We start from the raw sequence: 27,180 nt of genomic DNA on the forward strand, positions 1-27,180 counted from the left end.
CCAAGAGTGTTTATAGTGTTTAATCCTGTAGAACATAGAATTATTTTTCCACAGAGTTATCATATTTCACAGGTCTAATGATCATAAGCCACACTTTAGAAAACACTCTTCTATGTTAAGAAAGTCTGTTTTACTGACTCTTCCCTTATGCAGTCATTTTGTCCATGATGGCCCAGTGTGGAATACATCCCAAACTTCCATACACCCCAAACCAGTTCTGAAGGTGGTGAATGTATCAGGACCTGCTCTGGAGTATCCACAAACAGTACAAAGATATCTCCATCATGTTGGCCTCCTACCCAGCATCTGAAATTATGCAGACTGATTCAATTCCATGTTCAAGTTCCAACCTAGCACAAAGAGAACTTCAATCCAGTACACACTCTTATGAGATGCACTGGTAATCTTCATAAACTACTTGGCTCCTACTCTTATCCAATGTAGATTTTGACTTTCTTATTTTCTTATTTTTGTGTGTGTTTGTGTGTTGTGTGTGTGTATGTAAGTGTTTCCCTTCCTATTTGATTTCTTATTATTTCTGAAGCTGCCTTTTAGTCATTATGCTTACAGTAGCTAGTTTCATTTACTGTCCCCACAAAAATCCTATATACAAACTAGCTTTACCTCACTATTACTCTATCATTTACTTAAATACTTTGGTTTAAGGCAAAAGACAATTGGTTTTGTTATTACATTGTAAGAGCTTTAAAGGAAATAGTCACACCACAGAAACAATGAACTTTAAAGCTGCAATACATGATTCTTTTTACATCTTTTAAAAAATTCCTGGGCTGGGGATGTGGCTCAAGCGGTAGCACGCTTGCCTAGCATGTGCGGGGTGCTGGGTTCGATCCTCAGCACCACATAAAAATTAAAAAATTCTCTCTCTCTCTCTCTCTCAAAAAAAAAAAAAAATCTATAGGTCATGGTGAAGACTTGGAAACAAAACTTATAGAGAGAATAAATTAAATAACAGAATTGAAGACCAGGGTTAGAGGAATCAACTTATAAAAGAGATACTAGTGGCTTAAATAATACATTTTAAGGGTCATAACAAACTTATATTCAATTCAAATTTACTTAATTGATTTAAAATTTTAATCAACTGGGTTGGTGCCATAGTTTGGATCTGGAATGTCCCTCAAAAGCCCATGTGTTTATGTTTTTTTCCTAGTTTGGTACTATAAGAAGATGCTAAAACCTTTAAGTGGCGGGGGACTATTGGAAGGAAGTTAGCTCATTGAAGAGGGCCCTTGAGGGGAATATTGAAACCCTGGACCCTTCCTAAATCTTTGCTCCTTTGTCTCTCTTCGCTTCTTGACTCCACCAAGTGAATAGGCCTCCTTTGCTAAACCCTCCTACCATGATACACCATGCCACCATAGACTCAAAGCAGGGCTAAGAATGACCTGAAACCTCTGAAACCTTGAGCTAAAATAAAACTTTCTTTCCTATAAGTTGATTATCTTGTTTGTTTCCTATAAGTTGATTATCTTGTTTTTGTCAAAGGAATGGAAAACTAACACAGATGGGACAGAGGTACAGAGAACTGGGCACAGTTGTTTAATCAGCTTTTCATTGCTGTGATCCAAAGACCTGAAAAGGACAAAACAGAATAGGATAGGCTCACAATTTTAGAGAATCAATTTATGGTTGGTCCTGCATGGTTCTTCACAGTTCTCAGGCAGAGCATCGTGTCAGAAGGGCATGGCAAAAGAAAGGAGGAGGATATGACAACCAGGACACAGAGAGATTTCTGCTCAATAGAGACAAAATATAAACCACAAAAGCATGCCCCCCAGTGACCTGATTCCTCCAGCTACATCCTCCCTGCCTATAGTTACCACCCAGTTGATCCATATCAGTGAATTAATCCACTGATTAGGTAATATCTCTCATAATCTAACCACTGCACTTATGAGAAAGTTTTGCATTGTCTCATGAATGAGCTTTTGTGGGACACCTCATATAAAACAGCAACAATCTTGGTTTGTAATGACCTACATGGATTGAAACCAAGAATACAGTTGAAGGGGAAATTGAGGCTAATAAGAACCAAACAATGTCCCACCATTCTTAAGGAAATTCTCTGGTCCCAGGGAGAGAATCAGAGTGGTAATCATAAAATAAACAAAGACCCATCTCACTTTCAGAATGGGCATATATTAGTGACTTAGAATTCTGTACACATAGAGGTATACAAGAAACTCTCCTGTAACACAGTTTAGGGCACAAGACAAATACATCAAACCACTAGGAAGGAAGACAAAGACGTGTGAAATGTTTTGCTGATGGAATCAAATAAAATTTACAACACTATAAACGCACTTTAAATTTAATGATTTATATAACCTTTCTTGTGTTCTTTGATAATCAAGTAGAAAATGCAAACCCTTCACATACGTGACATGAGTTAATAATATCTTACAAGGTCAAACCAATTTTCAGTTTTTCTCTTCTCTTTGCCAGTATGTTTAATCAGTTTCAATGATTAACCTTCCAGTATGCAAAAAGCATTACTTATTCTATGAGACCACCCCTGGAATGCATAGATACATTACATGGGTAATTAGTTTTTTGAATTTACCTTCTAATCCTGGGTAACAAAGATTTGAAAGCAATGCCATTAAGCTCACTCTTTCCTACTTTAGGTGATGTAGAGGTTTCAACACAGTCATACCACTGTGGGAGAAACTTTTAGGGTAGCAGTGAAAGTACAGATATATATTTTTTTCCTTCAAACTCTTCCCAACTCTTCTCCACTGCATTAAATGCCAGAAACCTGAATCATTCATGAAACACATTCCACCTCACTTCCTGCATCACCAACACTCACAACACTTAATTCTTTACATTTCTAATACTACCAATAGAAACCGTGCTCTTAGTAACTTTTACAAAAGCTACTCGGAAGGTCTCCTAAATGAAACCCCTGTTTCTTCTGAGTTAGTACTCAGATGAATCAATTAAAAATGTAAATTATATTTTGTGTGAAATAAAGCAGAGAATATTGTATTAATAAGATGCCAAGGTCTTCTTCTCACCAAACCTTGTTCTCACTGATCCCTTTGTCTGAGGTAGACTCCCAGGTCCCCAATATGGGCTTGGCCAGCCTCTTATTCTTCACATCTCAATAAAATGGCCACTTTTTTAGAGAGGTCTATATTGATCTCCTTGCATACACTGTTGAAATTAGGTACTCTGTTTACTTTTCAACAATGTCATATGCTAAAATTATATTTTGCAACACTAATAACAATGTGCAATTAGATATCAATTTGACTGTTTTGCAATGTGTGTTATCTGTGTGCCCCCAAGGACTATAAGCTCCATGAAAAGGGAAAATTTAGCAGTTTTGTTTTGTCAAGTACTTTGCAGTGCCTTATTTTCTCTACTTGTAAAATAAAGTTAATAAAAGGGAAGATTTAAATAAAGAATTCAAGTAGAGTGTTTCTCACTACCTAATATAGTTAAAGCTCAATAATGTCAGATACTGTGGTTATTACCTCCACGGTATCCCTAGTACTTGGGAAAGTACCAAAACATAGGAGGGTTTAATAATACTGAACCACTAAATGAGTGAATAAATAAAGGAAGAAGGGCATGAAGGGTGAAGAGATCCCAGAGACAGTGACCTTCAGATGCCAGGAGACTTTAACCAGAGAGAAAAGATTGGGCTGGAACACTTAAGGGATGGGTAAAAAGACATACGAACGAATTGCTCTGAAATGCCAAGATAGTATTTGGCACAGCACATTTTTGTTCAGTTGAGCATGATTTCAGCATTTCTCTTCATGAAAGACCTCCACATTTGTTCAGTATGATCATCAAAGCTATTTGTGCATTCTCCATTAATGAATTCATTCATCCCACAATCAAATCTAAATCATTTAATGTGAACTTATGTTAGAAGACCTAGCATGTTGCTGTAATCTACCAAATCTAAGTTTTGGTAGATTCATAAATTTATCAGATAATTTCCTCTTTGACTAGAAATAACAGTTTAACAGAAGACGAAGGGGATTGCTTCTAAAGAAAAAAAATGAGCAAGAAGAAAGGTGGGGACATTCAAAGGCAAACTTTAAAAGCTTCATATTTCAGCCTGGGTTGGACCTATTTATCTTTATTTGTACATTGACAAATAATAGTCTCTGAACAAAAATTCATGGACTCCTGACTCCATTTCAAACAGAGTTACTGCATTGGGCCTGAGGTTGTTAAGTCTGGACTGAGTGTTAAGGCAAGCATGCTCAATTTTGGCCTCCTCCTTGAGTTAAACCTAGAAAATAAGAATATAATAAATATTATTTTTGATTACCACTTGAAGATTGAGCTATCATAAGATTCAATTTTATTGAGTTATTGAGTAAAATAAATGACTATATAAGACACAAAAGCAAACACTATTACCCTGAAATATTTGATTTTAAAATTTTGAAAACATAAGGCTATATGAAAGTATGTATATAGGCATCTATGCCTTATTAATTAAATACACTTAGGAAAATATTAATACTATGAAGTAACAACCTAAAAATGAAAATTAATTAAGACATAAGCTACATACCTTGAAAATAATATAAATAATAGACTAACTCAATATTTCCCCAAGTTCTTCGGGGAAAATAATCTTTAGTTTGAAGTCCCATGAGCCACTGTTAAAAGACAAGTTCTTGGGCTGGGACTGTGGCTCAGCGGTAGAGCACTCCCCTAGCGCAGGCAGGACCTGGGTTCGATCCTCAGCACCACATAAAAATAAAGGCATTGTGTGGTGTCCATCTATACCTAAAAGACAGATTCCTTTCTGTGCTTGCCAATTTGGAATCCCCAGATGATGAGCCTGAGAAGAGGTATTTTACAAGCATTATGGTGACTCATGTCCTATGGATAACTTCAAAACAATTGCTTGACATTTTTTATAGCCAGTTGGAGTTTATACTGAGATACATATTCCTGGGCCCAATGACAGTATAAATCAATATTTTCAAGTGGGCCTTTAGAATTGACAATTTGAGCAATCTCCTTGAGAAGATTTTCTGCAACATAAAGTTTGACACCATCATTCTCCTTAACAGTGTGTACTTATGTAAGGGCAAAGTTGAGCTTCTTTTATGAAATACTAAGGAATTCATTATAAAAATGTTGACTGAATGCAAGTTATGTTTAGTAAAACAGTGATCTGCTTTTTTCTTAAGCTAGCTATGTGTTTACTCCCTTAAACATTCAATCAAGTAAGTTCTTCATAAATAATGTAAGAGAAAAATTCAAATTCATTTGTATTATTTTTATGGACTTGCAAATTATGAAAGATAATAAATTGTATTTATTGTCCAAGTCTTAATATATTTTATTTTTACATATATCTTTAAAAGTTAGTTAAATATACTCACAAAATATTCAGACATAGAAAAGTGTATTTACAAATATTTCCTAAGCTTTATCATTTGATTTTTATCTAAAACTGGGACATTATTTCCAGTTCATTAGCAAGATTTTGCAAAAGAAGGGTTTTTAAAGTTTTCTTATGCTTTAGTATTCTTTATTTTGTATTCATATTTTCTTGCTCTGATCTTTCTTCTAACATTTTAGTTTTTCCTGAATTTCAATACTGTTTTTTCCACCCATTTTCTTCTTTTATGTTCATGGTTTAGCATTTTTCTCAAACTTATTTCTGATTTTTATTTTTCGAGATTGGATTGATTTATATTTATTTAATGCTATTTGCTTCTCTTTTTATCATTGAAAAACACAGAAAATTCCTTAATCTGATGTTTAAAACTAAGGAACATTTACTGGAATAAGAAAACTTGGAACATTTTAAGAATTACCTTTTTATCCATTTCATCTAATCAAGCTTACTTGTTGGTAGTTGCAACTACACATTTCTACTTCTTTTAATAATGAAAAAATCTGTCAAATTTTTCATATAGCTAATTAGCAACAGTGGAAGAAAATCCATCCAGCCTTGTCTCTTTGAGCTTGTCTTAATAGATCTATAAAATAAAGTTAGAAGACTTCAGTACCATAAAACATGCTGGAAAAAAGTAATATTTTACCTATATTTTTCTGATATCACTTTTGGTATGTCCTATAAATTGTATTTATCATTTTTACCATTGAAAAATGGTAATAATAAAAATAAATGAAACTATGTTTATAGCTGTGTTTAAAGCATGTTTTATCATACTTTAAATATCTTTCACATATATAAAAAGTTCACTGAGTAACATGGGATATGTAAAAATGAGTAAGGTTTGATCAACCTAAGGGTGCTTATAGACTAGAGGGAGAAATAAGATACAAAGTATGTGAAGCAAAGTAGAAAATTATGGAAATCTTAAAAAATGATCTAGAAATTTCCTAAGGGAAATAAGAAAAGGTAATCGTTTGAAGCATTAGTGAAGCTTCATCCAGAAATATGGCATTTGGGCAGAGATTTAAAGAATGGGTGAGGTTGGGGGACTGGTGATAAAGACCAACAGAGGCTTTCTAGGCAAAGGGAAGAAAGTGAAAAATGGTATGGAGAAATGTGGAGGTGGGGATAATTCAATGTGACCAGCGTATGTGATAGTTTGGGGGAAGAATCAATGTATGTAGCTTAATTAGAAATGTGGAGACACCAATAATACCTAATCAATAGGTAGGGAATGACATATTCAGTGTTCAGTGACAATTCTTATGGAGTTCTTTGTCTGCAGCACATGCTTAGCTAAATACTTGGCTCTATGATATAATCCTCAAAATAATAGTATCAAATAAGTATTTGTTGCAGTACCATTTCACAGATAAAGAAAAGGATTAGAGAAGGGAAATGACTGACAAATGTTGAATCTTAAATAAATAGCCTTCCTGAGTGAATGTATTTTGAGAGGTTAGCATGAACCCAGAAAGTGAGATAGCATAGAGGAAACTGTAAATGAAAGATGGAAACACTGTTGAACATGATAGTATGATGGTATCTTAAAGTCCTAAGAAATAGTAATAAGATCCTGCCTATGGTAATGGCAAGTTGATCTGGGAAACACAGATTTTTTGATTTATTATATTTCCCCTAAGAAAGCACCAAATATGTAGGCGCACTCCCCAATCTAAGGTCCTCTTTTTACATCTTTCACAGAATTATTGAGATTTCTTTTGTAGCCCTTGTCAAGAATTGCCATTACACATTTGTGTGACTATACTTCATATCTATTTCCCTCTCTGGGTGGTAAGGTTCAGGTTAGACGGGTCATGCTTAAGAAATCCAATACTGTGTCCATCCACAGTTAATATTTATTGCATTTAAGAGTGGATGAAGAATAACGAGAAAGAATGAATGATGGATAAATAAATGTAGAATAAAAAAAAATGACTTCAAGAACTTTGAGTAAAAAATATGAGTGGATAGTATTAGAATACAGGAAGGGAAGGGAGTGTATATATATATTTACATATACTTTCAAATATAGAACTCTGAGAATGAACATTCATTAAAACAAAAAGTATCTAAAAGCAAAAAAAAAAAGAAGTCATTAAAAGAAAAAATAATGCATGGTCTTATTATTTTAAGGCTATATTTCATAGCATTTACCAATAAGCTCAACTAGTTCCATTCTTTTTATTTTTAACTCAATCCTTTTTTTAACCGTTTGATCTTTTTGAAAATGTTGTTGAATATTTCATAGAAATACATTAAACTAATGGGTCTATTTTTCCATTGTCTATATACTTGATAAAATTTAAAAAAGATGGGCCATCATTACATGCAGTATAATTATGGTCTCAAACAATCACTGACTGTGTAGTCTATCACACTTTTAGTTATTTGGTCATTTATTTGTTCTTTCTTCAAAATTAAACTAGTTTTCAGGACTAAAGGAATAAATAGTTAGGTTCACAAATTTTTGAAGCAAACACTTATTCACTGTGACTAAAGCAAAAGAAATTGTCTAAACCTCTGGATCTTTATTCACCTTAACAAATCATAGAGGTAACAAAAATTAGTCTTAGTTTGAAATGACTTTCTCATTTTCATTAGAACAAAGTAAGTCCTCTTTTAAAATCCACTTTAAAAATAGGAAAAGCATTCTGAATCAGTAAGTAGACCAATAAGCCAGCAAAAAGCCTGGGATGTGAGAGTTCTGGATTTTGCTGCATGTATTCACATAGGAATAATAGTACTGGAGAGACGACAAAAAAATTGCATGACTAATTCTAGCTAATTACTATCAGTGTGTTCTTAACCTGTCTTCAAACAAGAAATTCATATAGTACAATCTCAAGTCTAGAAATCAGAGAAATGTTTGTGTTTAGAGAACATTTCTTCATGGAATTAGTAGTATAAGGGTATTTAGTCTTATGTGTTCTTTTCATGGATCTAGATTTGAAAGCAATGCCTTATAAAATATACATTGCTCTTTAGTTTTTAGAGTAAAAACTCAAGTTTTCAACTAAATAATTATGTTTTATAAATTATGTAAGAGGTAGCACAGTTAAATAAAATACTAAATTGTAGTTCATACAAAAGTTCCCTCCTATCCCTTACTGGCATATATAGGACTTGTCTACATCCAACAATTCTGAAAATTTTTCCTCAAGGAAAAGAAATATAATAATCTGAAATTCAAGAAATGTCTCACACGAAATGAAAAATGATGTCAGTGCTGTGCAGTTGGAGAATTGCCTTTTAGCAATGCATAATGTGCTCAGAACTTCACTGTTTTGTAATTTGCTAACCTTCAATAAAAATAATAACCATAATAATTATAAGACCTGAAATATGAATACCACAAAACAGTCTCTATCAAATCCCAAAACCAACAAAGCTCAAATTGTTTCACTGATACACACATTTACAAAAGAGGCATCCCAAAACTTCATATTTATTTTTCTAAAATCATGTTAATTTCTTATTTATTTCAGGCATTACTAGAGACTCAAAATTTACTGCGCACTCAGGTTGCAAATTTTACCTTCAACCTTGGATTTTCAGGGAAGTTTTACCATACAGGTAAGAAGGAGCTTTGTGTTCTCAGGCAGCTACATATAAATAGGACATAGGATTATAAATGTTCCATAAGTAGGAGAAACAGAATGTCCAGATTGATTATGGGAAAAACTTGGGTGCATTATATGAGAAGCCAAATCCAAAATCAATGAGCTTGTTTACTTTGGTAAATACTATTAAAATCAAGGACAAAAGAGAAAGAGAATTGACTTTTTTCAACTCAGTACAAGAAACCATAATTATTGTTTTAAGTATGACTGTGCATCTTGTTTGTCAGCACAGTCCAAGAGAGAGCATACCTCAGTAATGATGATGATACTAATACTAATAATAGTGGGCAGTATTTTAAAAATTTTGAGTGGTCAAGGTATTGGAGACTTTTGTACATATTATTTACCTTTGAAAAACATCTGTTGATGGGAGAGGAATTTTATAGCCTCAAAGAAATTTATTGATCTTCCTTTGTAGGATTTTTACCTGAAAATACTAAGATGAATTTGGCCAAATATCCATTAAAACCTTCACAATCAAGCTTGCATTTTTTTTTCATAACTATCTAATCACAGTTAAATTTCTGTTCAATCTAAGCCTCTCAATAGGTTCACAAAATGGGACTTGTGTTCATTACTGCTTACTCTGTGTTCTGTTATTTCTTACCTATTTTTACTCTCACCTTCAAATTTTGACTTTCCTTTTCTGAATATTAGGATTGTACTAACTGTAGAGAAAACAATGTGTATAAAATTGTCTTGCAGTGAAGACAAAAATACTGCTAAATAGTGCTGGTATTTGTATTAAAAGAATACCACCATCTACACCTATTTGTGCTTTTATGCAGTGAGTTAAATGCTTTGTTTAGGACTTTGCATTGTTGTTTTACTAGCATCTTAGTGGAAACAATTCACAGTGTTCTCTGTGCATGTATGCAGTTTATTGATTCATTGCAAATATCCCATGCAAGGGTAGTGTTTAATTATCATAAATTGAGCTTGTTTACCCAAAGAGACTGTTTAATATAGAAGCCCAGCATGGTTTATTAGAATATTGAAAGTCACAATGTCTTATTGGCTTTTCCTTGATGCTTTTTCTCCTGCTTTGTAACATGTAGATCTGTTTAAAGTAATAGAAGGAAAATTAGTATTTAGACCAGTTGATAAATCAGATGATTGCATATTTTAAAAGGACATTTTGTAGAATAGATTTGGGTCATCATATCTGCACAGGCAAAGCAATTTCAGCTTACAATTTTGAAAATAGATATGATTTTGTAAATCTTCTTCAAAAGCACCCTCAAGAAATGAGTTCAGGCCTAAGAAGCTCTGACTATGAAATTATAAAGCAGATAACTGTGCAGGCTGCATCTACTCATGCAGGAGAAAAATTATGGGATTATTTGGAACTCACATACAAACAATACTATTTTGTCTTAAATAGTTATATAGGGTAAGGAAAACATTCTTTTGGCTGAAATATATCTGGATAATCACTTCCATTTTTATTTACTTTTCCCACTCAGATCTCCTAAACCTGCCAGACATTTGCAGAATTAATGTTGACAGAGGTTATGATGCGTTCCATTTCTTCTTTACAATCCTGAACATGTATACGGTACACATCAAATGAGCAGCATACCAATCAATATTACAGGGATAATTGTTGAAGGAAGACCAAAAAAATAAAAGCAACATTTTAATTTCCTCTCTCTCTCTCTCTCTCTCTCTCTCTCTCTCTCTCTCTCTCTCTCTCTTTGTTTTTTTGAACTGTGGTTGTAGAGATTGAACCCAGGGCACTCTACACTGAGCTACATCTTCATGCCCTTTTCATTTTTGAGGCAGATTCTCAAGGCTGGCCTTGAACTAGCAAGTTTCCTCCTCTGCCTCCCTGAGTAGCTGGTATTACACATGTGTGCTACTGAGCTTGGTTTTCATTATATCTCTCAAGGAAACCTTATTGACTCTTTGTATTGAAATTATCCTAAAAAAAAATGGAAGAAACACTGTGCTGCTTTGCTGTGGTGATAGTGCACTTTAGAGAATAAACACCATATATAAAATGGCAAATCCTGGAAGTTTAATAATCTTCATATAATTATGTAACTTTTATTTAACTATTATGCTGTTTTATCCACAGGAACATTGAAAATCATCCATAACATTTTTCAAGGGTGCAATCATGTCATGTTAAATATCTATTAACACACATGGGTATATCAAGATTTCTTTCAGGGCTGAATTACACATTAGTGATACCCACTGTAAGAAAGGCAATGCCTCACCCTCCTGAGTCACATTCCTATATAGAGATTTAACATTATAGAAAAAGAGATTACAAATCAAGCCAGTGCTGTGCTTTTGTGTGTGCTTGGCTGTGATGCATAACCATGCAGAGATGGCCTTGTTGCAATGAGGGTTTAGTTCTTCCTCCAGATGATCTGGCTTCCCAGTGCATAAAGATGCTGATTGATGAGCCTCATTGTTTTGAAGACATTTAATCACATATGTCCAGTGTAATAATGATTGATTCTGCATTTTTCAGACTGATTCACTTATTTGTATTTCTCATGTATTTTTTTCCTGTTCAGTTTCTCTGTCCTTCACATGCTAAAAACAATCTCCACCCAAAAGGGCATATTACTAAGCTTTTCATAAAAAGTCATTCATTCGCAGGTGCTAAATTGAAAGAGGAAGGACATGGTGTTGATTAAAAGGAAAAAATAAATAAAAGTATGGGGTTGAGAGTGAAATATTTTAGTCGGGAAATATTTACAACTTGATTGAAATTGCAAAATGAAAACTCAATTGAAAAATGAAGACATTACAGCATTAAGAAGATGACTTCTAGGCATGGAGGAGCTACAAATTTTATTTTTCATGGAACACGATCATTGCTGTTCTTTGTAATTTATAATAAATTGAAAATGATTCAATAATTAATTCATGAATAATGTTTGCAAATCAGATTAATGTTGGTCTTTTCCATGACAGTCAGTTTTTGCAAAAAAAACACCAATTTATGTAAAGTTATTAACTTTCAAACATGAAAATAAGAAAAACACTACATTCTTTCTCCTTTAGTTATTTTTTGTTTTTTACCTTTTCTTATGAAGGGTGGTTTAAAAGACTAGATATTAGAAACAGATTGCTTGTGTTAAAAGCCAAGTACTGACATTTTACTAGCTATTTGAACAAAACCACGCTTCTGAACATTTATATGCCTCAGTTTCAACATCTCCACAATGGGGACAATAATATCTCTTTCATCTGGAATAATGTCTAGTTTGTTGTTAGTATTCTGTTTATTATTAAGGTTTTTAAAGAGTATTTTATATAAGAATCAAATATTATCAAAAATAAACAATAGATAATTTGCACTGCTCTTTTTTCTAATTTTGGAACTTCAGGTAGCTTTTAATCAGTTTTCATCATATCGCTCATCTTACTTAGTATAATACTTAAAATTAGTTTATTCTACATTAGCCTGTATGTAACCATATAGATTCAAGATACAAAGTAAATTAGGAAATATCTTCTTACTATTTAAGAATAATACTAAACAAATATTTGTACAAACAAAAGAGATAATACTGACACTGGAATTTTATGTATTTTATTTTAGAGTTACAATTGTGCTTTTAAGGAGGTTGACTTACACTCCAGATCTTGCTAAAGTTTGTCTTATTTTGGTAGACCTAAAAGAACTCTTCTTAGAAGCATATTATCTCATAACACAGATCCTCTAAAAGTGATAGCAAAGAAATTAACTCTTTATATATCATACTTCTGAATCAAAGTACTTCTTAAACTCTGGGAATCATAAAAAGTTAAAGAACATAATTTTTAAGTAAGAATAAAATTCACTTTTTTACTAATGATGATCTAGATTTGAATCTAGATCAAGTTAGAAGTAAAAGGCTTAATTTGACCACAGATATTTAAATGAACTGTAACTTGTGTTACTATGGGAATATATGGAACACAAATTACATTTTCACACATAATTCAAGTACACATTAAGTTCTGAAGATGTGTGTGTAGGATAACATATAATATTTTCATTTAGCTAAGTTTGAAAACATTTGGAATTCTGCTGTTCCCTCAGCATGACTTGTATCATATTTTTCATTAAACAGTTTTTACTGTCAAGGGTCTGCCTCATGTGGTTTTGAATTGTATGACCAGCATAAAATAAGAGAAATGCTGACAGAAATTAATCCATGATGTTGAAAGAATTTAAAAAGGAGACTTTAAATGTCATTCTCAACCTTATGGAGAGTGTTTATAAATTAGCATAATCTCTGATATAAAAATTACTAAGATTTTACAATCAGTCATGCATCTGTTTATATCAATAGTCTGCAAAATTTTCTTTAAATTGAGTAATTGACCTTCTTCCTGGTCAAGTATGAATTATGTGCTTCCTGCCACTTACAATAATGATCAGAGGAATTTAAAGTGAATAGAAGCATTTCTCAAACATTCTGTATTCAAAGCACAGCAGACTAATTCCAGAGAGTTGAGAGAACCATCAATTCCTTCATCATATGTGACATGACTCAATCTATGATTGAGTCTGCCAAATTATGGCCTTGAGAAACATCTGTAGCATAAAGATGCTACAGATAAAGAGATAAACTCTTCCTCTTTTGGATTTCAATATTCAATATTCTTTTATTATATTAATGAAAGTCAATAAATTGTGAATATGAATTACTAATGATTTTTAGATAACTTTAATAAAAATTAGGAATGCTATCTGCTCATTTTATTCATAGGCCTTACCCACTTTTTAAACTTCCATTTCTTTATTCTTTGTAATGACATTTGTGTTGGCAAAATCCTATTTAAATCAGGTGGTTCTTCCAATTTTAAAGGACTGTGGATTAAGGATTATATTCCAGGAACAATGAGTGTATTTAAAAAGACATACAAGTTGGTTAATACTTTATTGGCCTTAAGAAATTTTGAATGTTCATTGATTATAGTAACATAGATGGAATTAAACTATTCATTTATTCACTTTAAAATAAATAGAATTTTAAAGAATGGTACAAAATTTTTTTTCATTGATTAGTTCTAGAAGATGGATTTCTATGATATGGGAGTTTTATTTTTGATTTTGTTTGGATTTGTATCTTACTTCACTGTGCTTTTTGTATTTCTAAAATAAATGAACATGATTTTTGTAGTCAGAAAAAAATTAACAATTCAAAAGTTAAATTACAAACTCAATTTTTCACATATATATGTGCATATATATGTAGGAAAATTTTTAAGAGAAAAGGAATTATCTTTGATCATGAGTTCTTTGTACAATGAGAAATAAGTTGATAATTTTGAAAAAAAATGATTTAAAAGTAGATCTACTCTTTTATTACAACATGTTAGCAATTCTAAAAATAAAATATCAGTAATAAAATACTCCTAAGTACTAAATTAAGCAACTCTCTGCCCATAGGGCCAGCACCACCTACCTCCATGACTTCCCAAATCACTTGTCTCTGATGTAATTTTTCCTGATTACAAAAATCACATAATTGGACCTACGTATCAGTAGCATGAAGGATTAAATGAATTTTACAAAAATAACTTTTAAACTAGTACAAATTTTTCACTAAAGTCATTTTTAACTTTGTTTATAGGAACTGAAGAGGAAGATGAAGGAGATGATCTTCTGCTGAGGTCTGTGGATGAGTTCTGGTGGTTTCCACACATGTGGAGCCACATGCAGCCACACCTCTTCCACAATGAGTCATCTTTAGTTGAGCAAATGATTCTCAATAAGGAATTTGCACTGGTGAGCATATTTTATTGTAGTAGTTTTCAAACTATAAGTTCTCATCTAGTAGTGGATTATTAAATCAGTTTATTATTATATTAAATTCTATAGAAATACAATAAAACAGAATATTGGAGTATAGCACAGATACTAAGGATGCATGTTGTGTTTTGTGGTATTTTTTTTCAGGAGTGTATACACCCATGGGGCTGAGAGATATATGTGATATATAGATAGATAGCTTTCTATATAGGTACATATAGATATAAATCACAATAATGTCTTTCAAAAGGTCATTTTCAGAAAGTTGCTACATCCTGTTTTATTAGAAAATTATTAGAGTATCAATGAAAAGACCAAAAAAATACTTTCTCATCCTCCATTTCTCCATTACATTCCAAATGCCATATAATTAGAAAAATTATTTACTTAAAAATCATTTGCTGCAAGAACAAATGGAAGGATGGATGAATTGAATCATTGAAATAATGATTCTAGATCAGTGGCTCTCAAACTCCAATATGTCTTCATTTCACCTAAAAGTCTTTTTGAAACACAGACACTGGGTCTTACTTTGAGAGTGCTGATTCAGGAAATCAGCAGAGTAGCTTGAGAATTTGCATTTTCAAGAAATTCTCAAAATGATGCCCACAAAGCCTAGAAGAATCACTTGTCTAGTCCAGGAACTGGTTAACTAGGGTCCATTGGACAAATGTGAATCATTGTTTGTTTTTTATGGTCCCTGAGCCAAAAACGAATGTGTTTTGTTATTTACATTTTAAATGATTGAAAAGCAATCAAAGGAACAATATTTAGTAACATAAGAATTATACTAACTTCAAATTTCAAAGTCCACATATGAATTTTACTTGAACACTGCCACAGTCAGTCCTTTACATATTGTCTGCAGGTGCTTTTCCACTGTAACAGTAAAGTTGAGCAGTTGCACATTACACCATCTGTCCCAAAAAGCATAAGATATTTCTCTCTGGATCTTTACTAAAATGTTTACGCACCTCTGTTGTAGACGTTAATGAAGTTATGCATCCCTTTAAAATGTAATGGAAGATTGAAATCTTCTTCCCAGAAAAACACTCAGATACACATTTAGATATATAATCACAAAGGTTTGTGATAATCACAGGGCCCAAACACCCTGGGTCTGGGTTAGGGAACCCTGTCATGAAAATGAGCAATTCTTTTGTATCGAGTAATTGTTGTTATCTTCATTTTTTTTAAAAAAAATATATTTGGAAGCCAAGCCCTCAAATGGTTGCTGTAATATTTTATAAAGTTGTGCCTAGATATTAAGTTAACTCCCTCTCTTTCCAGCTCTAAACAACCACTATATAGGATCACTGTGAGGGTATGTAAAATATGCTTAAGGTAGTGCCTGACACTCAGCAAGCATTCAGTAGGTGCTATGTCCTTTCTAAATACAGAGAAGTATGCAGTTATTTCTTTAAATAGATAAGTATGCAGCTATACCTTCCCTTAAATAGTCAAATATACGTATATGTATATATAATGTATAAATATATCATACACTTGTATATTCATTGTATATACGATATACATATGTTTATCTATATATACATAATATATATATATTATATATATATATATATGGCTTAATGTGTGTGTGTGTGTGTATGTGTGTGTGTGTGTGTGGTTAGTCATCATTTAATCCCTAGAGAGTGTCTAATAGATTTACTACTGCTTCATAACTTTGTAAAATTAAGTAAATTTCCCCTTTTCAAAAATAAACATACCTTGAGTGAGCTAGCTAAATTTTCTCATTTACGGTTATTTTGAAAATAAAATGTGTTTTTCACTTGGTTTAAACCTTCCCGACTCCTCTACCACTCTGAAGCCTTGCTTTTTTAGGCTTGTAGGTCATATTTCATAATGGCTGATTTCACCTGTTTGTGTAATTTCTTTTTAAAAGCCATGCTGAGAGCTCTGGGAAAGACTCAGATGTAATTGCTTTGTAATGAAATGTTGAAAGCTATTTAGAGTCCATTCAGAGCAATTACATTTGTTTAGTTAGTGTAGTTAGAAGCTAGACTTAAACCTATAAATATATTTTGTAAAATATATCTTATTATGTGCTGCATAGTCAAAATATTGCAACTTAAGTGAACTCTGTTAAACACACATACTGAAATGACATTGTCCTTCTTCTGGAGTTCAACTCAATAAAACTCAGGATATTTTAAACAGTAACATTCAGAGACCCACCTTTACTATTAACATAATATGACAATATGTTTACTGTCCAGAAAGCAAGAAATTTCTTTCTTTCTTATTAAATGATCTTCTTTTCCTATTCAGGTGACACTTTAAAATCATCAACAGTATTGAGACAGGATAGGACAGTCGAAAACACTGACGGAGATGTTGGCAGGATAAATATTAGCCCCAACTGCTAGTTCAAAATTCTAATGGAGTGGGCAACTCTTTAAGTGTCTTCTTGCCTCACTTTTCTTCCCCTGAAATAGTAATGACTCCCTTTTTCATTCTCCACACCACAAAGTTTTGAGATAATTAATTTACATCAACTCATCTGCCAACCAAAAGCAGTGGACCAGATAATGCCACTGATCAATTCCAGTTTTAAAATTCTGTGATCACTGACAACATCAGTCCACAAATTTGAATTGAACATCTTGAAATACTCATCTAGCTTCCATTGAAGCAATTATGGAAAGAGATTTTCAAACTAAATGAATATTTATATGGATAAAAATCAAAAGTGTCCCCCGCTACTTCTTTTTAAATTCGTCCTGTACTCCTAACTACTTTTTAGTTTGACCGTGAGTGGCAGAGGGTTCCTCAATCTCAAAATCACAATTGTTCCCATAGCATTTCCAAAAATGATTCAAATGACATATTAATAGTTTCATAGTGATATTTCAGAAATAATTCTTAAAACATAATCAATCAGCATGGTCTTTTGTGGAATTTTTCTGAGTTCTTTCTGGATAGAGTTCATTTTCTGTTATACATGTTTAAAAATCATGAGAGTAACACATTGTCATACTGTTTCTTTAACCCTTCACTATTTTGGAAGAGGCTTTATTAATTGTCATTGCTCAATCCAGGTACACATGATATGATGTGTATGTGGGGGTTGCATGTATGAGCACAAAGGAATGCAGTGTAAGTGCATGTATTTGTGTGTGTATCGTGCTTAATGCATGGATACATATGTTTTGTGTGTGTATATGTGTGTGTGTGTGTGTGTGTGTGTGTGTGTGTGTGTGTGTGTCTGGACAGATAGCATCAATTTAATGATAAGCACAGTCAACCAACATAGGATAACTACAATATACCTTACTTAGTATAAAAATAAAGTGAAGAAAAATATTTTTAGTTCATTTTCCTTTAATAAATCATAGATCTTTGCTGCCATTCAGTTGCTTGAGCATGTCAATAAATAGAAACAAAGCTTCAAAGATGATAACAAAGGCTGAAGAAAACTAGAAGCATCAACTAACATGAAAGCAGCTAATGAAAAAGTTACCAAAAATCATTCTGATTTAACCCACATCTCCATTTTAATCACAGAAAGAGTGCCTGTAGCATAAATCTGAATTACTTATTTTTATTCTGAAATAGACATATAAAAAAAGTTTTTGAAAATTGTTTTGTTGTTTTAAGTTTTACACACATACTCATTAAATTTCCCAAGTCAGTGTGGATTTTCAGTCCACTGATAATTACAGATCATAAAGTACCCTAAAGGGATAAGGACCAACTTTTTGTCTTCAATTCTGACATTTTAAATAATAATGTAAATTTTCTTGATGTTCTATTGAACAGTAGGTTATCTTATTCTTGACCAAGTAAATAAAAATTCTTTAAATAAAGGAAAAAACTTCATAAATTCTACTTTTTAAAACTTTACATATTTATGAAATCTATATAACTTCCTCATAATTAGATGCAATTTTGTGAAGTAAAAAATTCTGAAATTCAGATTGTTCTTGTAAAAAAAACCAAACCTATCAAAAAGCATCTATGGAAAATCTGTGTTATAATAGACTGTACTCAATCTGCTATATAGATGTCATATTAAAAAGTAATCAAAGGAATATGAAAATGGAATTTATGGCACAATAAGATGAATGTCAGAGAGAAGTGACTATGGATGCCTGCAATGCCAACATCTTAATGGATCATGTAACATATAGCCTTGTTCTGTACAGCAAATAAAAGATGCCAAGAATTAACAATTAAAACTAATAGGGTATAAAATTAGGGAATTTAGGAAAAACTAATAGTCACGAAATTCAATAATGATACACAGTCTTTACATTCAGAAGAAGGAATACATTCATATGCATTATTATTATTTATATATTACATTCATATATTATGCATCATTAATAATAAACCTGAACATAAAGCATAGAGAAAAAGAGAAACTTGTGCAATATGCAATAATATGGATGAATATTGAGGTTATTATACTATGTTAAGAAGCTAATCAGAGAAAGATAAATATTACATGATTACTCTTATATTAGATATTTTAAAATGTCAAGTTCAAAGAATCCCAGAATGGAATAGTAGTTTACAGGGACTGGGGGGAGGGTAAAATGGGGAGTTGTTAAACATGGAACATACTTATGTATGTTTTAGTCTAGCAAGATGAATATATTCTAGAGATTTGTGAGAGTACTGTAATTGACAATAATGTATTTTGAACTTAAAAATTTGTCAAGAAATAGATTTCATATTAATTTAATAATAATTCAAATAATAAGATAAAATAAATGTTTTTGACAACTTCATGAATTCTAAAAGGATTCCATGAAATACGTAACCATTTGATACAAGTATCTATGTAACATACTTCAGAAATCAACTGCATTTGTACCTTCAAACTAATTGTCCCAAACTTAAAGATCTAAAATACATACTATGTATGTCACAATCTATATAGATCAGGAAGTTAAGCATGGCTTAACTGGATCCTGTAGTTCAAGATCTTCTATAACACTTCCAGGAAAGTGATAGTCATTTTAAGTTTCACCTGGAGAGTAGACCTCTGCCAAGCCTGCATGTTTGTTGACAAGATTCAGTTTTTTACAAGCTATTGGATTGTTTCAGTATCTCAATTCACCATCATCTATTTGGATCTTCCCCAAGTTCCTGGTCACACGGGAACAGTCACAATAGAGCTGTTAGTTTCATCAGAGAGAGGTTCTAAGAAAGGTATGAGAGAGGGGGTGGGAGGAGAAAATATCAGAATATCAGAAGTGATAATCCATATGCATGAGAAGCCAGTCATTAGGTCCAGTCTACACTCAGCAGAAGAGAAATTAAACAAGTGAATACAAGGACACAGAGATCGTTGGAAGACATTCTAGCAGCTGCCTATTACATATAACTGAAAATAGCAAAATAGGGAATCCATATAACATATTTATTCTATCATTAAATTTAAAAATTTTTAAATTAAACTAAAGTCTAATTTCTATTCTCAGTCATAATGACAATTAAACCCTTCTAAACCTAAAATAATCAGATTCATTTGACATCTCTCTTCTTCTCATCCAATCTGTTGTCTCTACTGAAAATATATTTGGAAATAATGAATTCTTATCATCTGTACCACTCTCTAATTAACCTGAGTTTTCATTGTGTCACTTTTTAGGTTTATTAATATTGATATGGAAAAATCATACAATATAGTGTTAATAAAATAATTTTCACTGCAATCACAGATTTGTTCAAACTTCACCACAATTTTCATCATGTCTAAAAGAAAATCCATAACAAAATGAAATAAAATTAGTAATAATAAAAGAAGATTCAAACCTAGTAGCAATCACTTCCCATTTTACCCAATTCCTCAAACCCTAGGAAACCACTAATACATTTTTGTCATTCTAAGTATGTTTTTTTCTGATTATTTGATGTAAATAACTGGCCTTTTCTGTTAGATTAATGTTTTCAAGATTCAACATGTTGTACCATGTATTGGTACTTCATTCCATTTTATTGCATATAATATACTATTATTTGGCTATATCATATTTTATTTATCCATTCATCAATTGATAGACATTGGCTTGTTTCCACCTTTTGGCATTATTTACGATGCTGCTATGAACATTCATGTACAAGTTATTTTTTTGTGGCACTATATTTTCATTTATAGTCAGTATCTATCCAGGAGTCGGATTGGGAGGTCATGAAGTAAGTTTGTTTAACATTTGAAGAACCGCTATATTTTTTCATGGTGTCTGCACCATTTTACATTCTCACCATCAATGAAGGAGAGTTACAATGACTATGCATTCTCACCAACCCTTGTCATTATTTGTCTTTCCTATTATATCCATGCTAGTGTGTGTGAATTGATTGTTTTTTTTTTTTTTTTTCAAGATATTTTGACTGTTTCGGATCCTTTGAATTTCCATATAAATTTTAGGATTAGGATATCAATTTCTGCACAATAGTCAGATGGAATTTTGACAATGAAAACATTCCATCAGCTTATCAATTTAGGAAATACTGCAACCTCAACATATTCTTTCTTCTTATCCAGAAACATGAATTGTCTTCATTACTTTTCATAATTAAAATAAGTTTTTAAATTTTCAGAATTTGTTTTATGTTTCTTTTATTAAATATATTTTTAAATCCTCTATATTTTTCTGTATTTCTGACTATGGTAAATAAAATTGCTTCTTTTTCTATTTCTTTTTTTTTTTCTCAGTTCTGGGGATTGAACCAGAGCTTCATGCATGCTAGCACATACTCTAACACTGAGCTACATCCCAGTTCCAGAAATTATTTTTAAATTTCATTTTCACATTGCTTATTTTTGAATATAGAAGACCAACTGACTTTTGTGTATTTGTATATTGTCACAGTCAAATTTTCTGTACTTTAATATTTTTAAAGATTCTGGTATTCCTGAGGATTGTCTATATACAAGACATTATTTTCCAATATGGGTACATTTTATTTCATTTTCTTTTCCAATTGTCCTGACTAGAACCTCCAGTATAATGCATAATGGAAATGGCAAGTGCAAATATCCATGTCTTATTTCTGATCTTAGAGGGGAAGTATTCATTTTTTTTTTGCCATTAAATACGATGGTACCTGTGATGTTTATACAATAATAAAATTGCCTATGTTATTTATGCTATCTAAATTTGTTGGCAAAAGGTGTTCAAATTATATCCTTTTGATATTTCTTATTTTTAAGATGTGGGTAGTGTTGTCTACATTTTTATTCATGATTTTCCTACTCTGGGCCTTATTTATTTATTTATTTTTGTTTAGTCTGTCTAAAGATTTGTGAGTTTTGTTGATCTTTTTAAAGAACCAACTTTTGGACTCACTAATTTTTCCCTATTACTTTCTGTTTTTTATTTCATTAATTTCCATTCTAATTTTAATATTTCTTTTTGATCACTTTGTGTTTAATTTGCTCTCCTTTTTTAGTTCTTAAGGAAAAGATTAGGTTATAGATTTGAAATCTTTATTTTTAATACAATAATTTACAGCTATTAATTCCTTTCTAAATACTGATTTGGCTGTATCTCCTAAGTTTTGGTAAACTGTGTCTTCATTTTCATTTATTTCAAAGTATTTTCTATTTTCCAATGTAATTTAGTTTTAGTCATTGCTTAGGGCTAACCCTTTACATTTTAACTTTTTAGAGTCTACTTCAATACTATATTACTTAATCCAGTGAGATACAGAAACATCATTTTTTCATGGCTCTCTCTCCTTTTTTCTCTATTATTGGTTTAGATGTACCATCCATATGTTACAAATCCTGCCAAGCACTGTTATAATTCTTCATATAATTTTATATTTTAAAAACTTGAAATAAAAAAGCAGAGAAAATATAGATTTGTAAAATTTTCTACATTATTTATTCTTCTTATATGCCATCTCTCTACTCCACGTTGCTTCTGTGGATTTGAGTTACCACTTAATTTTTTTTTTCATCAATGCAGTTTTTCTTCTACCTCCCTCTTTTGTTCCGCTATTGGAAGTACATTATATTTCTACACATTATAGTCTCCCCAAATATTCCATCATATGGTTTTATACAAGTTGTTTTTCATCCATTGAGGAGAAAGAAGAAATATATATTTATATTGTGCTCTATAATTAACTTTATCCAATATTTTTTTTTCTTTGTGTAGATTCAAATTATTCTCTAGGATTACTTGCTTTTAGCCTGAAGAACTTTCTTTATTATTTCTTATAAGATAGGTCTGCAGGCAATGAATTCCATTAGTCTTGGTGTATCTTGGGATATAGTAATTTTACCTTCACTTTTAAAAGATAGATTGCTGGGTATAGAATGATTATTGATTACATTTTCCCTTTTCATCATTTTGAATATGTCTTTCCTATTGTTTCTGGCCTCTGTGGTTTCTGATGAGAAGTAATAAACAATCACTAATCTTGTTTTCCCTCAATGTGATTAGTTGTTTTTCTCTTGCTGTGCTCAAGATTTTCTGATTGTCTTTAACTTTCAACATTTTAATGGTTTTCATCATGTTTGGGACATTTTCAGGTATTACTTATTTGAATATCATTGTGTTTATTTCTTTCCACTCATCTTAGTTCTCCCCTATTGCATATGTTGGTGCACTTAACAGCCTCCCACATTTCTCTGAGGCTCTGGCCATGTTTCTCAACTCTCTATTTTCTATGTTCTTCAGATTTCATTAACTCTTCAAGTTCATAGCCTCTTGGTTCTGCCAGCTCAAATCTCCTCTTGAATGCTCTAGTAACATTTTTCATTTCAGTAAGTATCCTTTTCAACTCAACATGTTCATTTCTTTCTATAATTTTTATCTTATTGATGTTTTGTATATGATGAGATATTGTCATCACACCTTCTGTTCTTTGAGCATGATTTGCTTTAGTTCTCTTTAAACATATTTTAAAAATTTGTCTGTTAAGTCTGTCACATGGACTCTTTTTTATTGCTGGCTTTATTTCTGTTGTTCACATTTTTCTATTCCTTTTCATAGCTTAGAGATTTTGTTGGAAATTGAACATTTAACATAACATATATAGCATTCGTGATTCTGTCTCCTCATTTCCAGAGTGGATTTTGTTTTATTTACTTTTTTTTTTCTGTTTAGTGACATGACTCAGCAATTTAAGTGAAGAGCCCTTCTGCTGAAGTATGCAACTTCATTTTGCTTCTCATAGGGAACACAGCCACTTTGGGAAGACAGTGGTTTTGGCAGGGTCCCCTTTATGTCTTTCCATTTAGCTGTCTATCTCTGATATGAAGGTTAACCAGATGGGAGCCTCCACTTATTACCAGCTGTTTGATCTATTGTTTTTGACAGTGCCTTTGGGGTGTAGATGGCTCCACAGTGTGATCTAATAAAATGTGTTTCTCTTTGCAGAAATAGTCTTTGAGGTCAGACCGTGAAGCAGTTTCTCATTCCCAAAGTGTTCCTCTTCACTGCCTCCATCTCTGGTTTTCTATGGTTAACTTGTTATTAATAGTAATTAAGGTAACAACAACCTCCTCCTTATCATCATCAAAATCTCCATTGTGTTTGAGAGTGGCCTTGAGTTTAAACTTCTCCATACTCTGTTCCAAAAACTTTCAGTTTTCCTTGGTAAGAACATTGAGCTCTATTTTCTTATGACCTGTTTCTACTCCTTGGCAAAATATCTGCTCCAGAGATACTGAGGGGGTGGCCACAAAGGCTTGCTTCTCTCAAAGGCACACCTAGATTTGTGGGATGGGTACTGGGTGGGGAAGGAGTATCTGATCTTCTCAACTTGCGTCTTCTATTGCGGAAACAATACTGTACAATTGAGATGGGGCAAGGAAAAATCAGAGCTCTAGTATTCCAGCTATTCTTGGAATATAGCTCATGCTCTATAAGGCAACTAGAGAAGGAGAGCTCCAAATATTATGCAAAGTGAAATAAACCAGTCCCAAAGAACTGAAGGATGAATGTTTTCTCTGATATGCTGATACTAATTCATAATAAGGGGGGTAGTATTTTGGACAGAGGAGAGTGAAGGGAGGGGAAGGGGTATGGGGGTAGGAATGATAGTAGAATGAATAAGACATTATGACTCTTTGTGCATATATGATTACATGACCTGTGTAACTCTACATCATGCACAACCAGGCAAATAAGAAGTTATATTCCGTTTATGTATTATGTGTCAAAATGCATTCTACTGTCATGTATAACTAATTAGAACAAATTTTAAAAAATTAAAAGAGAGAGAGAGAGAGAGAGAGAGAGAGAGAGAGAGAGAGAGAAGGAGGGCTCCAGATCTCTCAGCTGCTCTCTACTATACTAGAACTTCAGTACACAGAGCTGAGGGAATGAAAAATGCTGGGGGCTACACTTCTAGAGAGAAATCATAGCCCTTGTCTGAGAACTACGCAAAAGGAGAGCTGTATTCATCTGGAATAAGAATTCAGTTGTGAAAAATTGGAACAGGTGGGGAAAGGCTCAACTGGTTTTTGTCAATCTTGGTAGATTCTTGAATAACCTTATTTTTTTTCATTAGCTTTAAGTCATTTGTTCATTTTTTAAAGACCGTATCGTGGTAGTTTAAAATTAATTTTCACCAGTTTTGGATATACCATAGGAAGACTGTCTACAGATCTCCTCCTACAAATGCCACAAGTCTAAAATCTACCATCTTTCTCTTGGCTAACTTATGGGGATAACCTGTTAATTGGTCTCCAACATTTCCATTCTTTGCTGTCTTAAATTTATCCTTGATAAACAAAGTCTGGTGATCATATTAACATGTAATTCAGTTATTGTGACATTTTGTATCCAAGACCTCCACATTACCAAAGTTAGGCCACAAGCCTTGGCATCTAGCACCGTGTTTCATATGTTGTAAATGCCCTTCTAGTGTTTTTAATAATTGCACTTTAATGAATGTGTCTTATTTCACATAGTTGATACTTCTTTATGACTACTGTTCATCTTTGTAGTTTACATAGTTATATTCGTCTCTTTTTTCCTAGTTTAGCAACTCTAGACTTGATGCCAAGTTCCCCTGCTCTTCCTGCTAATAACTACTGATCTACTTTAATCTAGGTCTACATTCTGCCCATTATTCACACCTTATATACACCTTTAAGAACAAAATATGAAAGTTGAGATAAAAGAATGTTTCGGATGATGTCATCTTGTCTCAATTCAAAAACTAACCTTGTCAGTAGTGGTAGGGGCTTAAGGAAAAGGAGTTTTTCCTGTTTTATTTACCTTATTTTTTACCCAGAAGTAAATAACACATCTTCTTCTCTTATCTATTTTCTTTTTTCCTTGCTCTCTCTTTTTCCAAAGACAAAAGAACGTTTATTTTTACCTCATCTGTTACTATGCCTCAATCCTTGTATTCTATTACATAAATTTTCTGTGCCAAGGTCGTCTTTCTGTTTTTGCATTTAAGCCCAGTGTTAGAAATGATCTAGAATTGCTGATAATTTACTCTGATATGCTAGAATTCCTAGACTGGATATTAAAACTAAAACCCACTGTGGTTTTGAAAATATTTTGCTTGTTAAATCTGTCAGATCTATTTTTTATAACAGTATTTTAAAATGCCAAACCATAATATGCAAAAAAGTATTTTTAAGTTTAAAAAGCATTGAATAATGAAATTAAATACTAATGGTATTTCCCTGGAAGACAAAGCAGTGAAAATTTGCTAAATGTTTAGAAAATGGAATATGTACATGACCTTGAATATAGTTAATTCTATTTATTGGAAACCTATGATGAGTAAAATGGCCTTATGAAGGAAGAAAATAATAAAATCACAGTGGGAAGATCATAGAACACCAGCCAGTGAACTTGAAGCTCATTTATATGAGCACTTAAATGATTTTGTTACTGCATATAGAACACTTATTTACAGATGGCATTTTGTAACAGTTTAAAAGTACTTTTATATATCTGTGTGATCAGTCAAGATAGCTCTTCATCATTATGTGTGCTAATTAGTTTTGCTCTTTATGTTAAATATGCATACATTTCTCACATTATAGTGTCCAAAAGTTTGGCTCAGAGACTCAATTAATCTAACATCGTATTCTAATTTTGTAACAATATTTTCTACCGCATTCCTTCCTACTTTCATGTTAATAATTTTGTGTCTTATTCCCAACAGTTAAAGTTACATGTCTATAGATTCAACCTTTATTTGTGCTATATCATCATAAAATATTATATTACATCAATCAAGTTACACTGAAAACATTGGACACTGAAAACTTCAACATTTGGGTGATTATTTTTTTTAACATTTGAGTGAACAATTTCACAAAATACACAACTAACTGCTTTGAATGTAATTGATGGGTACTAAGTGTTGCATTTTTCACAAAGGCTAATGGTTTTAATTTTTAAAGAACTTACAGACAT

The 27,180-nt window shown here is 32.2% G+C and overlaps 1 protein-coding gene across 1 annotated transcript in view; it reads left to right on the forward strand.

Moving 5' to 3' along the window:
• Positions 1–27,180, forward strand: part of Ndst4 (N-deacetylase and N-sulfotransferase 4) — a 227,694-nt gene that overhangs the window by 90,843 nt on the left and 109,671 nt on the right. The window contains exons 2-3 of the mRNA XM_076864826.2: positions 8,902–8,989; positions 14,625–14,779. Coding sequence (XP_076720941.2) covers positions 8,902–8,989; positions 14,625–14,779 — 243 coding nt within the window. The remainder of the gene's footprint in view (positions 1–8,901; positions 8,990–14,624; positions 14,780–27,180) is intronic.

This window comes from Callospermophilus lateralis, chromosome 8 (assembly GCF_048772815.1).
Source record: "Callospermophilus lateralis isolate mCalLat2 chromosome 8, mCalLat2.hap1, whole genome shotgun sequence".
In the NCBI taxonomy this organism is placed as follows: Eukaryota; Metazoa; Chordata; class Mammalia; order Rodentia; family Sciuridae; genus Callospermophilus; species Callospermophilus lateralis.